At 43.6% G+C, this 16,306-nt stretch overlaps 1 protein-coding gene across 1 annotated transcript; it reads left to right on the top strand.

Annotated features, from left to right (window-relative positions):
* Positions 1-766: 766 nt before the first annotated feature.
* LOC101933557 (alpha-1-antitrypsin-like) lies at positions 767-10,456 on the top strand. The gene is made up of 5 exons (XM_024103184.3): positions 767-1,101; positions 3,098-3,769; positions 5,679-5,949; positions 8,233-8,380; positions 10,123-10,456. The coding sequence occupies exons 2-5, from the start codon at positions 3,115-3,117 to the stop codon at positions 10,312-10,314; spliced, it is 1,266 nt and encodes a 421-aa protein (XP_023958952.2). The 5' UTR covers positions 767-1,101; positions 3,098-3,114; the 3' UTR covers positions 10,315-10,456.
* The last annotated feature ends 5,850 nt before the right edge of the window (positions 10,457-16,306 follow it).

The following is a 16,306-nucleotide window of genomic DNA, read 5'->3' as shown; positions in this document are numbered from 1 at the left end:
TTGATTCACAAAATCAGAGTAAAAACACTTTATTCTTCCTGCCCCAATAACAGAGAAACTGGGGATCCCACACCAGCCAAAGTAACCACTTTCAGTTGTTGTTGTCCCAGGCTAGGCGGGTGGGTGTGCCTATGCAAACAAGATCAGACCCTGAAGTTCTTTTCAACCCTCACCATAATTCACCATCAGATGTCAGGGTAGAGCTTATCCTGACTCTGCTTACATCAATAATATGGGGGATTTCACTAATGAGTAAGGAGATGGTTGTTTTTATACAAATTCAAGAGGTCCAGTGTTAGAGATCTGGTGTAAACAAAATCAGTAATTCCAGTTCTACTCATATTAATAAAAGATCAATTCTTACAGCTAACATGAGCAAGGACTCAAGAAGGACATGCTTGCTGAGGATATTAGAAACTGACCAATCCACTACAGTGGAAAAATTCTGCAGAGGAAGAGTCCATGTGAAAGCTCACCAGGTTGAGGGTGGTGTCTCTTCTCTGCATCCTCCTTTCAGCTGCAGACTTACACGAGAGAAGTGCAGGGAGTCGTATGTGGTCCCAGTGTAAGATTGGGGATTCACAGGAAAGTCTGGCTTCAGCCATGTAGGTCTCCAATCAGCCATACAGAAAAGTCCCTTGGTCCAGATTCCAGGATCCCTGAAAGAGTGGCTGATGCCTGGGCTGTCATTGGCTCCCCCACCACAGCTGTACACTCTGACCTCTGCTGGTTTAAACACAGTAATGAGCTTTATGGCTTTTGTACTTTGTAAGTGCATTCTGGGGTACTTGGCTCCAACGTGTGTTTGCACAGGGAGGCTTACAGGCGCATAGAAACATCATAACCACAACTACCCTCTAGCTGGACTGCATGACCCTTGGCTTTAATCTGCTCTACGTGCATAGATGGTGGGTCCATGAACCTAGATGTCCAGAAAAACTAGCTTCATCAGCATTTTGTCTGACCTCATTGATCATTTTACTTTGATCTATGTAATATTTAACAAGAGGGCAAGGTGCTTAATGCTGGTCAGCAGTATAAATAATGGAGCAAGGAGCAGTGCAGATCAGATAGACACAGCTGGGTCCTTCTGAATATACTGTAAGTATTGTATTCATTTTTCCTTAAAGACGAGTTCATGTTATAAGGAGTTTAGTTTATAGGATCATTTCATTTTCCTGTGGGTGATTCTGTAATGGCCATAGAGAACAATCTGCTCTGTAGCTTGGCCTGTCTTATGCAGTCACTCAGAGGAACAGCAGAAATTGATACCCTTGTGAGATTGTGCTTTGACTAAGAGTCAAACACTATTTAATGGCAAATGTTGAAGAATAGTTCAATGCAGTTCCTAAAGTGTGGCTGTACTCTGAATAGTGACTGTAAAAAGACATTGTAGGGCTGCATGTTTAGGCGGGCACTGGCTCCAGATCAAATGTGCTCAGTTTACAAGGAATGTTTTTTTCCTGTAAACTGTTAGCCCTGTAAAATCATACAGGCTGAGAGTCAGGCTGAAACTGGTCCCTGCTAGGGCTCTCTGTCAGGCAAGCCACTCCAGACTGGGGAGGGAGGTTTGGGAAGGATCTTGCTGCACTGATAAAGCACATTCTGAAGCCCAAAGAGGGGCACAGCCATGAGTTACTCTCCTTGTACATCTTGGAGTTCATCTTGGATAACTGATCAGGGTACTGAGGTTCAGGCGTAACTGCTTCAACCTCTGAGCTGTGAGAGTGGCCGTGGAGTGATTCTGTCCCTGTGGGGGAGCATTCCTCCACCATTCTTCCCACAGAGCTCCCCAGTACTAGTTACCAGTTTGTGTGCTTGCATGGTAGATATGGCCCTATAGATGTGGCCCTATAGACTCAGTCAGGTGGATAGGCCTTTGCAGCTAGTGCCGGTGAATTTTAGAACTGGGGCCTTTTTTCCCCCTTGAAAGAAACCTAGGAAGTTGTGGGCCTGTTTTCAAAAACATTTCAAAGAGTCTGTGAGACGGCTGCGTGTGCCCACAGCTACTTTGGTTTGGTGCTTTGGTTTGCCGATCAGGTGCTTGAGAAAAAACATTGAGAATTCATGGCAGTTTTGCTTCCCTGTTTCAGTCAGAAAAAAAAAGGAAATGAGAAAAAAAAATCAAAACATTTTGTTTCAATGTTTTCTAAGCAAAACATTTAGATTTTTCAGTTTACAACAGCTTTGTTTCAAAATTTACTTTAATTTTATTATTAAAATATTTAAAATGCTCAAAATCAAACCAGAACCTTTTGACCGGGAGTTATTTTTTACAATTTTGACTTGCTGAAAATAAAAAAAAAATAAAAAAATAAAATCATTTTGGGTTTGAATTGCCAGTGAAGCAAAAAAAAAAAAAAAAAAAATTATGTTTTTTATGCAGATCCAGTTGCTGGGGTTATGGCTCTCCACTATTCCAATGTGACACTGGTTTGAGATAGAGGAGCAGCTGGGCTACTCTAACCCATATCTGGGCCAAGGAGCTGTAACTGTTTGCTTCATATGTCACAAGTGGGGCTCAGGAGTAGGGGAGAATTGAGCCCAGTATGTTTTTGATTGTTATAGAATCATTAGAAAAGGTTTTGATATAGCTGTGCTGTTATAGAAAGACAAGCATCGTTTGATATGCACCTTTTTACAAACCTATTAATACTAATAAACATGATGGTTCTTAAAGACAGGGGTGGGTGAACTGTTTCAGAGGAAATAAACTGTTCCAAACGTGGTCCCTCTCTGTCCACTCTATTCAGATTCAGATAAAAAATCCTGTCTATCCCCACTTGTTCTCTTTCTCTGACTCCAAAGATGGACATAGCTGTCTCACATCTGATTGTCTAATAAATCCAATCCCCTTTCCTTTCCATAAGTCTTCAGTTTCTTGAAGGCTTACTGACTTGAAGGGACGTGGGGAGAAATATCTGAGAATTGCAAGGAAACTAAGGGGAAGGAGTCTCTCCAAATGCATCAGTAGTGGGACAACAGGAAACACTAATATCTGGAAAATAATCACTAGGTCTATTTTTACATGGAAAAAGAAGAACAATTTTCATTACACTGTTCCATAGATATAATGACTTTCATTCTTTCTTCATAGCGTTGTTCCAAAGGAAAATGAAGCCAACCCTCTATCTGTGTGTGTTACTTGTTGGACTTCTTGCTGTTGTCCACTGTACTCATGACCCTGACCACCATGATGATAAAAAGCCCCAGGAACATCATCACAGTGCTGAAGGAAATCCTAAAAGCAAACCACGGGCTTGTTCCAAAATAACTCCCAGCAATGCTGACTTTGCATTTAGATTCTACAAGCAGGTTACATCAGATGCAGTTGAGAAGAATATTTTCTTCTCTCCTTTCAGCATCTCCACTGCTTTAGCCATGGTGGCTCTAGGTGCTAAATCAACCACTCTGACTCAGATTCTGGAAGGACTCGCCTTTAACCTGACAGAGATTGAGGAGAAGGAGATACATGAAGGTTTTCGTGATCTCATTCACTGGCTAAACCTTCCTGACATTGAAGTCCAGCTGAATCTGGGAAATGCCCTTTTTGTTGATGAGAAGCTGATATTGCTACAGAAGTTTTTGGAAGACGTCAAAAGCTTGTATGAAGCAGAAGCTTTTCATAGTAATTTCCAGAATCCTCCAGAGGCTGAGAAACAGATCAATGATTATATAGAGAAGAAAACCCATGGGAAAATTGCCAACTTGGTCCAGGGTCTTGATCCACTCACTGTAATGGTCCTTGTCAACTATGTTTACTTTAAAGGTGAGATACGTTATACCAATGGCTACTTATTGCCAATATAAACTTTCAGTGTCTGATTTGTAATCTGAAACAAAACACAAAATCCCCAATCATTTTAAAATTTATTTAACAGGTAGTTAGGCCTATGAGATCAACTACATTGAAAATAATTATGTCTGGAAAACTTTTCCAGGAGGATTATATGAAAAAATGTCAAAACTTGGTGTCTGAAATTAGGCCCCTTACATCATAATTAGGCACGTAAATGTAAGTGGTGACATTATTAGAACTATCAGAATCTCTTTGAAGTCAATGGGGGCTACAGTGCTCAGGATATCAAAGACCAGGTCAGTTGTGACTGGCTTTATGTATTCATGTTTGAAAAAATTGTTCTGCCATTCATTTCATGATTCAATATGAAATATGCAGCAAAATTGATGGCTAAGTCTTTGTGAATTGTTATCACATGCACATATTCTCATTCTGATAGGAGATGGTGGCTGTACATCCATCGGATTACGGTGACTTCCTGTGCTATTATATAAGGAGAGAAAACAGCACCTGTCCATTCTTTGCAAAGAGTAGGGACATTTTCTTTAGAATCTTGCAGTATCTGGAATCCAAATTGAATGTGTATTTGGTAAACAACTTTACACAGTGATTTGTCAGATATGTTGAGCAAATGGTATACAGAACACATGAAAAGGTGATTTTAAGGCCTGAAAATCAACCTGTTGAAATGGAATGGTATTCAGCTGAACAGTAACTACCGCCTAAATCTTGTTAAAGTTGTGTAAAAAAACCTGGTATTTTAGTTAATCCTATCAAGGATAGAGTGATTCTGTTCTCAATGTAGCAATGATTGAGTCATGATAATGATTTACAAGTAAATTAGAAAACAGTGTAACCATTATCATCTATGCAAGACCAGACTTGACTGGGGGTCTCAGGCATTGCCCTGATCATAGAATATCAGGGTTGGAAGGGACCTCAGAAAGTCATCTAGTCCAACCCCCTTCTCAAAGCAGAATCAATCCCTATAGATTTTTGCCCCAGATCTCTAATTGGCCCATACAAGGATTGAACTCACAACCCTAAATTTAGCAGGCCAATGCTCAAACCATTGAACTATCCTCCACCCAATAATGTATAGTGGAGGGAAAGGATGGTGCTATGGCTAAAACATGAGTTCTGATTCCACCTCTGTCACAGACTCAGTGTGCAACCTTGGGCATGTCACATAAGCTCACTGTATCTTGGTTTCTCCATCTGTACTGTGGTGATAGTAATGCCTCCTTAGCAGGGGTATTCTGAAGCTTAGTTCCTTAATATTTTTATAGCTCTTTCAGAGCCTTTGAGCTATAGAAATGCAAAGAATTTTGTATTTAATTTGTGAGATTTAGTGCAAAACTACTTGTTCTAGAAATCACAAGAGAGAAATCATGTTAACAGCTGCTCTCTTTATGGAGACACTTATGCCACCAAAGGAAAAATATTCTCCCTTTTTCTCTTCAAGAACCTAAATAATGATGCATTGCAGCACCTAAATTCCCCTTGTGAATCTAGCTCTAAAAGTTTAAAACTCATGGAAAAAAACTTAATTAATTAATTCCCTGTAAATTGTCAGAAAGCAGCCTCATGTGGAACTGCCTCAAAAATACAGTTTAAAAGAAAAAAACGGGATTACTTAATTTCATTTCATGGTTTTCATCAGGACTTTTAACAGCCCATACAAAGTCTCAACACATTAGAGATGCCCATTATACTATTGAAAGAGTCTTACTAACATGATGGGAAACAAAAAATCCCCTTAGGAAAATTGGCTTTGAGTTCCCTTGAATCTATAAATATAGGTTTATTATACTTGATTTAGTGTGGTTTATACTAATAAGTCCTCTTTCACACTATAGTCAATTGCATTCTTTCACAGCCTACTGGGAACATCCTTTCAGTGATTCGCTCACCCATGAAGCAGACTTTTTTGTGGATGGGAAAACATCAGTTAAAGTAAATATGATGACCCGAGATGGAGGTTATAACAGTTACTCTGATAAGGAGTTGTCTTGTCAGGTGGTGGAAATACCTTACGATGGACATGCTACAGCATTATTTATCCTGCCTGATGAAGGAAAAATGAAGCAAGTGGAGAATGCTCTGTTGAGAGAAACTGTGTCTAAATGGGTAAAATCACTTAAACAAAGGTAACTCTTATTTTCTGCTTTGATGTTTTACTGTAAATATAGAATAGAATCCTATTGTAGACAAAATTAAACTAGGTGCCACAGTTCTTTAGGTACCACAATATTGACTCATTGGAGGTTTCAGTGATGCAATGGCCATAAAGAACTAAACAAAAATAAAGCTGTGATGCTTTTTACTTTCAACAAGTAGGAATTGCAGTAGGAATCAGGATGGTCTTGTGGTTAAGGGACAGGTCTGAGAGTCAGGAGATCTAGGGGCTATTCCCATTTCTGCCAGAGACTTTCTACTTATTCTTGAGCCCTTACCTTTACACTGCCACAATTATGCCATCCTTAAAAAGGTGGATGATGACATTTACCTGCCATTGTAAGACTTAACTCACTGATATTTGTAAAACATTTTGACACCTTGGATGGGACTCGTGCTTTTGTATCAAATGACAAGATAAAAAACAAGGTAGGCCTAATTCTGATCTCACACCAATTTTACACTGGTGTCACTCCACTGACTTCAGTGAGTTATTCCTGATTCTCACTGAATTGAGAGCAGAATCAGGCCCAGGGAATGCTGATATAACATCTGCCTAGAGTTCAGCAGACTATTCCACACAAAAACTTGATCTGGAAAAATGTAAGCTAATGCAGTAGGAAAAAATAATCCAAGATACAGACATTCAAAGGAAGGGAGGTAGCTGGAGATCAGTATTGCTGAAGACAATGTAGGTGAGAGCAGAAAGAAATGAGAAATGAATTTGCAATGTGAGGTGACAGCAAAAGTAAACCAATGTAATATTGGGCTGCATATGCAGAGATTCCAGGTGCTACAGAGCACTGCTGAGATTGCACGTACAGTGAAGCATAATTCAGTCCTCGGCACCTTAATACCAGAAATATGTCAATGAGTCTTGGGAAATCAGAGAAGTCAGAAAAAATAAACAGGGATTGGAGAGATGAATTTTAAGAGGAAATGTATAAATGTGCACAATGTAGCCAAATGATGACTAAGACTGATAGAACTTGTGGATAACAGCATTGTAAATACCCATGGGAATTTATTGGACCAGATACAAATTATACTTGTTCACCATTTATCATGATGCTGATGTTGACATTTTACTTGCACACCCCAAATTTCATTGCTCTGGGCAAGCAGAGAAATAGTATTTTGCAAACCTGGCATGCAATTATTTGGAGGGTGCAAACACCAAGCAGAGACAGGAATTGCTTAGTGATATAGGATCTGGTCCTGCATTATTAAAATCAATGGGATTTCTGCCATTGATTCAGTGCCTGCAGCAGCAAGTAATAGGCCATAATTAGGAGTGGTAAGCAAAGGAAAATAATTAGGAGTGAAATCAAGCAAAAGGAAAATGTAATCCAAATATCATAAAACATTACTTAATGTGGAAGGGTCTCCCTAAGGACAGAACTGGACAGGATAAAGAACTCAAATGCATATTGTTAGGCAGAAACCTGCATTGTAAGGGAGCAGGGCAGGGGGAATAGACAAGATGGCCAAAATGGGTGTTTTCCATCTCCAACTTCTTTGATTCATTGCCATGAACGGTAGTAGTCTGTTGAATAAAGATATTGACGCAGCCTTATGGAACCAAAAGGATGTTTTGGAAAGGAAGGAGACGTTTCTCAAGTGTTCCTCACTGCCCAAAAAAACGAACAGAGGGATTATGAGAAGGCTCATCTCTTCAAGAGCTACACGATCCTCGTGTACTATTCCAAAGAGGGGAAACCAGAGACTAGTATCAGTCTGTGTAACAGGTCTAGTGGCTGAGCAGATAGGAAGGGGTCAGGTGGTTAGAACATTCCCCTTTTCCCCCATTGGGTTGTAGAATAGCTGCAGAGCTGCTCCATAAAAACACCTTTCAGATGCAAGCTCAGTAAGCTCTTGTGTGCCCCCACCCAGGGTGAGAAATAGGAGAATCCATGCAGTGGCAAATCCTTCCATCCCAGATGCTGCACCTCAGGAGGAACCCAAAGGGAATTTGCACTGAACGGGGTTGCTTACTATATAGAGGCATCACATCCCTACATGGCCCTCCCAATTCAGCCTCACACGTCACAGAAAAACGGTGCCAGTTGTGTTTTGACAAGGGTTTCTCTACAGCCAGAGAGCTGGGGACTGGATTTGCTCCCAAAAGAATGCAAAAAATCCAAGTGGACTTCTTGGCATGCCCAAGAACTATTTCAGGCATCACTATCTAGCAGGTACTCCACAGTGTTATCTGAATGCAATATTTTATCATCATCTTGTATTGCCTTCAACAGAAGAATAGAACTGTACATTCCAAAATTTTCTATTTCGGGCTCCTATGATGTCAAAGAGATATTCAAGAGATTGGGTGTGACTGATGTATTCGAGGACAATGCCGATCTGTCTGGAATCACTGAGAATTCCAAGCTGAAGATTTCAAAAGTAAGTTTGTAAACAGAGGTGGTACTAAATGGATTTGTCTGCACCTAATCACCCTCACCCTGGGCAGTGTCTAAGCTATGTTCAGTACAGCTTGGCATATGGTCATCATCATGCTATCTTTAAACACCCATAACTATGGGGCTGGCAGATAGGTCATAAATATGGATACAATTTTGTCACAGTAAAATTATGCATAATTCACAGCACAGTCATAGTAAAAAAAAAAAAAAAAAGATAATTTTGCCCTATGGTCACAGCAACAGTGTGGACCCTGATGATGCACTATAACAGTTTGTTAGTTCACTTTGATCTACTCCTCCTTGAAATGGGACTAGGTCAAAGCAAACTAACAAACTGTTAACCCAAAGCAGTTGATCAAAGTGAATTAACCAACTGTTTGTGTGGACCCTGCTGCTGGGCATTGACAACTGGCTAAATTTACTTTGATCAGCGACTGTAACATTAACAGTTCATTAATTCACTTTTATCTATCCCCATGTCAAAGAGGACTAGATCAAACTGAACTAAAACTGTAATGCTTGGCAGCAGAGTCCATATAAATGTTAAAATTCAAGGGACCATGAAAGGTCATCACTGTCCTGGAAAAGTTGAAATAAATGGCAAAACTTACAGGTTCCTTGACAGTGGTGACATAATCACGTCCTTAGTCATAAACTAGAGCAGCCTGATGGTTGTTTAAATTAAGGCTGTCTATTGAGAGGCCCCCAAGGGCCCTTCCAATGTCAAGGGATCACTGGGCATAGAGGAACCTTAGCCATGCCTCTTATCCCCCAGACTTGCACCTTATGACACAGGCTGGGAAGACCATCCTGAGATTTCTCTATGCAAGTGGAATCATCCATCATCTGTTTATGACTGTTTTGCACCACCAGAGTTGCATAGGATTTGTTTTTAAATGTGTATATTTTATAACTATAAATGACCTAATCCTGCTCCTGTAGAGGTCACTGGCAAGACTCCCAGTGCCATCAATGTAGGCAGGAGTGGACCCGAGAAAAGTGCTCTTTCCTAGAAAGAAGCAATAACTTGCTTATCACAGATAATGTTCGCTCGTTACATCTAACACTAGGGTAAATTTTTAATATTTCCAGACACTACGATGACACATGAGTGCACACAGGAAAAGAGTTTAACCACTGCTGACAACTAAAATATAATAACCCATAATAGTCTTCAATTTAAACTAACATTGGCAAAGAATATACTTTAGGTCACATTAGGCACAGTACAGAGAGTTCCAAATACAGAACTTTTTACAAAGAAATCAGTCAATATTTGTACTTAAATGTGAATTGATACCTGGAGCTTAGCTAGCTGGTTCCTTTCCCTCTGACATCATAATTCCTCTTGAATCTGATTCAGTTTTCTGCTGTAAACTAATTCTTCACTAGACATTTATTTCAGACCCTGAGACTATTCTTCTGTGGTGAGTAGTGAATAGGAGAGTCCCTTTGTGGTGATTTGATTCTTCCAGCTCAGTCTTTTAATATTAATGCACCTAACCCTGCAATACTTACTTACACAGACAAAGCTCCTAATGAACTCATTGGGAATGCTGTCTGCATTTCTTCCATTGTGCTCCATCAGTCCTGCTCTTATTGGGCCCATGTCTTGCCAGCTGATTTTCCAGAGAGCTCTGATTTAAAAGTGAGCATGTTCACTTTCAGCCACTGCCCACTGTTCTATACTTAGACTGTAACGTTTGCTTCATTTCCTTGCAGGCTGTTCACAAGGCCCTGCTGAATGTTCATGAGAACGGCACTGAAGCAGCAGCAGTCACTGTCGTAGAAATGGTTCTTACATCTCTTCCTCCGATCATTCAATTCAACAGGCCCTTCCTGATTATGATTATTGATCGAAGCACCGATGCCTTGCTCTTCCTGGGGAAAATTGTAAACCCTACTGAAAAATAATCAGTCACTGCTGTACATGTCATACCCTTGTACTTAGTGCTGGTAAATTCTGATGTGCTCAGGTACACCTGCTGGTACTCGTAACTTTATAAAAATTGTGATTAACATATATTCCCAAACAAATAAAGCAGGAATGGGATAACTCCTTGCATACAAACAGCCTGGTAAATCGTCATCCACTAGGAAGTGATCTGTGCAAAGAGTTACACTGTTGCCAATCCCAAAGTCTTCGTTGGTTTAGAATTAAGTATTTTTTTTTAAAGTGCTAAGCCCACCCGCATTCTGGAAAAGGTACAAGGTAACCGTCCAATTGAGGGAACCATATTTTAATACTATACACAAATTAATTCCATAGACCATCTGTGGTTTGCCTCTTAGCTGGAGAGCTAAAAATGTAATTCATTTTGACAAGCTTGTACTCCGACAAGCAATGATTCTGAAAAGGACTTTGGGGGTCATGGATAACCAAGTGAATATGAGCTCCCATTGTGACTAAAATGGCTAATGTGATCTTTGGGTGTGTTAGGAGGGGAATATCAAGCAGGAGCAGGGAGGTAATATGACCTCTGAATATGTCATCGGTGAGACCACTTCTGGAACTGTGTCCTGTTTTGGTGTCCACACATTAGAAAAGATACTGAAAAACTGGAGAGGGCTCAGAAAAAGAGATTCAAGAATGTTCTGAGGTCTGGAAAACATGTTTTACAATAAGAAACTTCAGCCTCCAATGTCCATCCATGATCCCTGTTATATTTGGAGAGGGCAAAAGGAGGGGGAGACTGGTAGCTTGAAGCAGTGGCAGAAGTCCAGCCGCCAACTCAGCTCCTCTAGCAGCTGCCTCAACCTTTAAATCTTTTGAGGCCGATGAACTATAGCTTGTTCTTCAGACTGGGACTTGCAGGCTGATGGCCAGAAGCTCAGCATATGGGCTGGAGCCAATAGTGTGTTATGAGAAGCTGGAGGTACATTTCTGGGGAGTAGTAGTAATGAGGCCATGAATGTTTGGGACAGAGATGGCCATGGCACTTGCTCCCCACGTAGGTGTTCATCCCCCAGATATCTTCCCCTCTGGCTTTCTTACTCTCAATGACTTCTTCCTTCCCTTCTTAGAAGTGCCCCATGGAGGCACTCATACTTAGCGTGCCACAGTACTATCACCTGCTCTGAGCTGAGACAGGAGCCCCAAACTGGCTACCCTCTATTCCATCCACACACCCACTTCTCTGCTACATCTCTCACTGGTTCCCTACACCTTCTCTGTTGGACAGTACAGCTCTCTGGCTCTGATAGCTCTGTGCTGATATAGTGAAACAGCGTATAGCTCTGGAGGATGGAAGTAGCCTCCGGTAAATTATATTTCCACTGGCTTTCCATTCCTGAAAAGTAAACTGTTGTTGGGACTCAGTTGCACTTAATTATCAGTTACAATATGTCTATGGAGGTCACAAATGCTTGGCAAAGACACAGCTAATCATTATATGTGTTCATATACAGCTCAACATAGATCTGTGACTATATATGATATATGGATCACACAGTTTTAGCATATCAGAACTCTAGCACCAGAATAAAAACCTTTTCTTGCATTGCTAAAACATGCTGGCAAGATTTCTGTTGTCCACTAGGTACTTTATGTAAAGTAACATAGACCCAAGTTTAACCATAACTTAAAAAAAAAAGCATAAGTACTTTACTGCATGTCCCAGACAGACTCTTGAGTATTTTTGGTGACGCAGCAGTTGGAATACAGTGGCTATATCCCATCTTCTTGATTGCAAGATTTTGCAGTTTAAAAATAATAGCAACTTCCAAACTGGTGTGCAGTGCAAATTATCCCACCTATCTTCCCAGCCATACTTGACTAGTGCAGGCACTCACACACTTAGGCCATGTCTACACTACGAGAGTAGTTCGATTTTACTTAAATCGAATTTTTGGAATCGATATTGCAAAGTCGAACGTGTGTGTCCACACTAAGGACAGTAATTCGACTTTGTGAGTCCACACTAACGGTGAAAGCGTCGACATTCGAAGCGGTGCACTGTGGTCAGCTATCCCACAGTTCCCGCAGTCCCCGCTGCCCATTGGAATTCTGGGTGTAGCCCCAAAAGCCTTCTGGGTAAAAAAAATGTGTCCAGGGTGCTTTTGGGTAACTGTCGTCATCCGTCCATCACTCCCGCCCTCCCTCCCTGAAATCAGTTCGCGCACTTTTCTAGTCAGTGACAGCGCGGACGCCACAGCACTGCGAGCATGGAGCACGCTGCGACCATCGCTGCATTTGTGGCCGCTCTCAACGCCTCGCAGCTTATCATACACCTTTCCCTGAGGCAGATGCAGATAAGTCAGGCGAGGAGGCTACGGCACCGCGGTGAGGGCCTGAAGTCTGAGAGTAGCACGGGAAACAAGCACTGAGTGGTGGGACCGCATAGTGCTGCAGGTCTGGGATGAATCCCAGTGGCTGCGAAACTTTCGCATGCGGAAAGGAACTTTCCTGGAACTTTGTGAGTTGCTGTCCCCTGCCCTGAAGCGCAATGACACCCGGATGCGAGTAGCCCTGACTGTCCAGAAGCGAGTGGCGATAGCCCTCTGGAAGCTTGCAACGCCAGACAGCTACCGGTCAGTCGCAAACCAGTTTGGGGTGGGCAAATCTACCGTGGGGGTTGTTGTGATGCAAGTAGCCAAGGCAATTGTTGATGTACTGCTGCCAAAGACAGTGACCCTGGGAAACGTGGAGGCGATCATAGATGGCTTCGCAGCGATGGGATTCCCAAACTGCGGTGGGGCCATAGATGGAACTCACATCCCTATCCTGGCACCGGACCACCAGGCCAGCCAGTACATTAACAGAAAGGGCTACTTTTCCATGGTGCTGCAAGCACTGGTGGACCACAGGGGACGTTTTACCAACATCTACGTCGGATGGCCGGGCAAGGTTCATGACGCTCGTGTTTTCAGGAACTCTGGTCTGTTTAGACGGCTGCAGCAAGGTATTTACTTCCCGGACCACAAAATAACTGTTGGGGATGTGGAGATGCCTATAGTCATCCTCGGGGACCCAGCCTACCCGCTAATGCCCTGGCTCATGAAGCCCTATACTGGCGCCCTGGACAGTGAAAAAGAACTCTTCAACTACCGGCTGAGCAAGTGCAGAATGGTGGTGGAGTGTGCTTTTGGCCGCCTCAAGGGGAGATGGAGAAGCTTACTGACTCGCTGTGATCTCAGCGAAACCAATATCCCCATTGTTATAGCAGCTTGCTGTGTGCTCCACAATCTCTGTGAGAGCAAGGGGGAGACCTTTATGGCGGGGTGGGAGGTTGAGGCAAATAGCCTGACTTCTGATTACGCACAGCCAGACAGCCGGGCGATTAGAAGAGACCAGCAGGACGCGCTTTGCATCCGGGAGGCTTTGAAAGCTAGGTTCCTGAGTGAGCAGGGTAACCTGTGACTTTTAAGTTTGTGTACAGAGAAGCTGAACCTGCCCCCGTGTCTTTACCCAGTTAATGTTGACTATCCTCTCCAGTTACATACCCCCTTCACCTCCTTCCAACACACGTTTCGAAATAAAATCACTTCTACTTTGTTAATGAACACCATTTTCTTTACTACTGTTTTCGCGGGAATGTTTTAAAACTGGGACGTAGACTGTGTTAGGGAGGGGGTGTGGTGTAGTGACGCAAATGAAGCTTCTAAACTCAAGGATTGACAGGCTCCACTGTGGTGGGCTGCTTCTTTCAACGGAGCCTGTCACCCCTCCTGATCGGGACTGTGTGTATGGGGGGGCTATGTGACTTTGTGGCAGGGGGAGGACGGTTACAGATCTCCTGCTGCGTGGCTCTGTGATCCTGCATAAGGTCCGCCGTTTACGATCTGTAACTGCCCTCCCCCGCCACAAAGTCACAGAGCAACCCACCCATCACCACATAACACGAAAACCACCTCCCAGACTGACCAGGGTAACTAGTAACTGCACTGTGTATGTGCCCTGCTGCTGTACCTGCCCCCGCCTATGTACCCTGCCAAAGGTGACTGTCCTGTCCAATTACCAACCGCCTTTCCCCTCCTCCTCCAAAAGAACATGATGGAAACAGTAGTTAACAGAAACGTATTTTTTATTATCAACTACACATGGAACTGGGAGGTGAAACTTGGACGGGGGCTTGTGTCAGGCGGGAAGGAAAAAACTTTTCAAATTTTGGGGAATGAGAGCCTTCTGCTACTAGTGCTCTCTGCAGGGGTGGAGTGAGAGTTACCACGGACTCTGCCGCCCCTCCTTCTTTGGACTTTGGGTGAGGTGGGTATGGGACTTGGTGGCGGGGGAGGGCGGTTAGAGATAGACTGCAGCGGGGCTCTGTCCTCCTGCCTCCGTTCCTGCAGAAGATCCACAAGGCGCTGGAGCGTGTCCGTTTGCTCCCTCAGTAGTCCAAGCAGCGTTTGAGTTGCCTGCTGGTCTTCCTGCCGCCACCTCTCCTCCCGATCCATGTTTGATTGGTGCATTTGGGACAAGTTCTCCCGCCACTGGGTCTGCTGTGCTGCCTGGGCTCGGGAGCAGGCCATAAGCTCCGAGAACATGTCCTCCCGTGTCCTCTTCTTCCTACGCCTAATCTGCGCTAGCCTCTGGGAGTGTGATGCCAGGCTAGGTTGTGAGACAGTCGCAGATGTGGCTGTGGGAATGGGAAAAAGGGAGTGAATTCCTCAGAAAGATAAATGTAGTTGTGAACAAAGAACATAGTCTTTCTCTGTGAACAAGACCATGCACAGCACCTATCACATGCGCACTCAGCACAAGGTCGAATTCTCGGCCTTCGCATTCAGTGCCTGGGGTCTTGCACAGCACATTTGAGAAGCGGGGCAGCACAACAGAATTTCTGTTGCAGGCAGACATGGTAAGCCGTAGACTTGTGGCAGCTTAAAACTTTAATATTAGCACTGGCCTCATTTCACATTGAAAGCAATGTCAGTCCCTGCTGCCAGCAATCCGGCAAGCAGGAACTCTGCCCCTGTCCCACCCCCTCGCGGCTGTCCCCGGGAACGATCCCTGTAGCCTGCCCCTCTCCCGCCTCCACCGCGTGGCTGCAAACCAGCGGTTACAGTTCTGTAAAGGAACGGCAAGCAGTCCCAACACTAACATTCCCCTACCTAATTCAAAGCAGGTCACCATGAGCGACATCACCCTGATGAGGATCTCTGACAGCGAGAAAGAGAGAATGCTCCGGGAAAGCCTCCAAAGACCAGGGCCGTATGCTGCCCTGCTGTGCAGAGCAATGATTCCCGAGTACTTGATTGTCTCGTGGCGCGGCAACGTGTCGTACTATGGAGGACCCAATAAGGCCGCTCTCCCCAGGAACCTCATGCAACGGCTTTCCAATTACCTCCAGGAGAGCTTCATCGAGATGTCCCAGGAGGATTTCTGCTCTATCCCCGGACATATAGACCGCATTTTACTGTAGCTGCAGTAGCAGGGACTAAACAGTAGAGCGGCTTGGGCAGGACAATCATGCAAAACCGGACATTGCTAGATTTTTTTTCAAAACTTGCACTGCCCATGACTGAACCGTTAAGCGCCTAGGGCAAAGTAATCATGAACAACCCATTCTTTTAATTGTTAAAATTCCAGTTCTGTTAAAAATAAATGTTTATATGTTTACAACACTTACTGGCTGATCCTTCACCAGATTCTGTGTCCGGGGTAAGGGCTGGGGACGGTTGGTAGGGGATCTCTGTAAGGGTGATGAAGAGATCCTGGTTGTCGGGGAAATCAGCGTTGTGAGTGCTGCCGACTGCCTCGTCCTCCTCATCTCCTTCCTCATCTTCCCCGTCCCCTAACATGTCCGAGGAACCGGCCGTGGACAATATCCCATCCTCAGAGTCCACGGTCAGTGGTGGGGTAGTGGTGGCGGCCGCACCGAGGATGGAATGCAGTGCCTCGTAGAAACGGGATGTCTGGGGATGGGATCCGAAGCATCCGTTTGCCTCTTTGGTCTTCTGGTAGCCT

The sequence above is a fragment of the Chrysemys picta genome, chromosome 4, assembly GCF_011386835.1.
Source record: "Chrysemys picta bellii isolate R12L10 chromosome 4, ASM1138683v2, whole genome shotgun sequence".
In the NCBI taxonomy this organism is placed as follows: Eukaryota; Metazoa; Chordata; order Testudines; family Emydidae; genus Chrysemys; species Chrysemys picta.
This window is presented reverse-complemented; position numbering and strand designations above follow the sequence as displayed.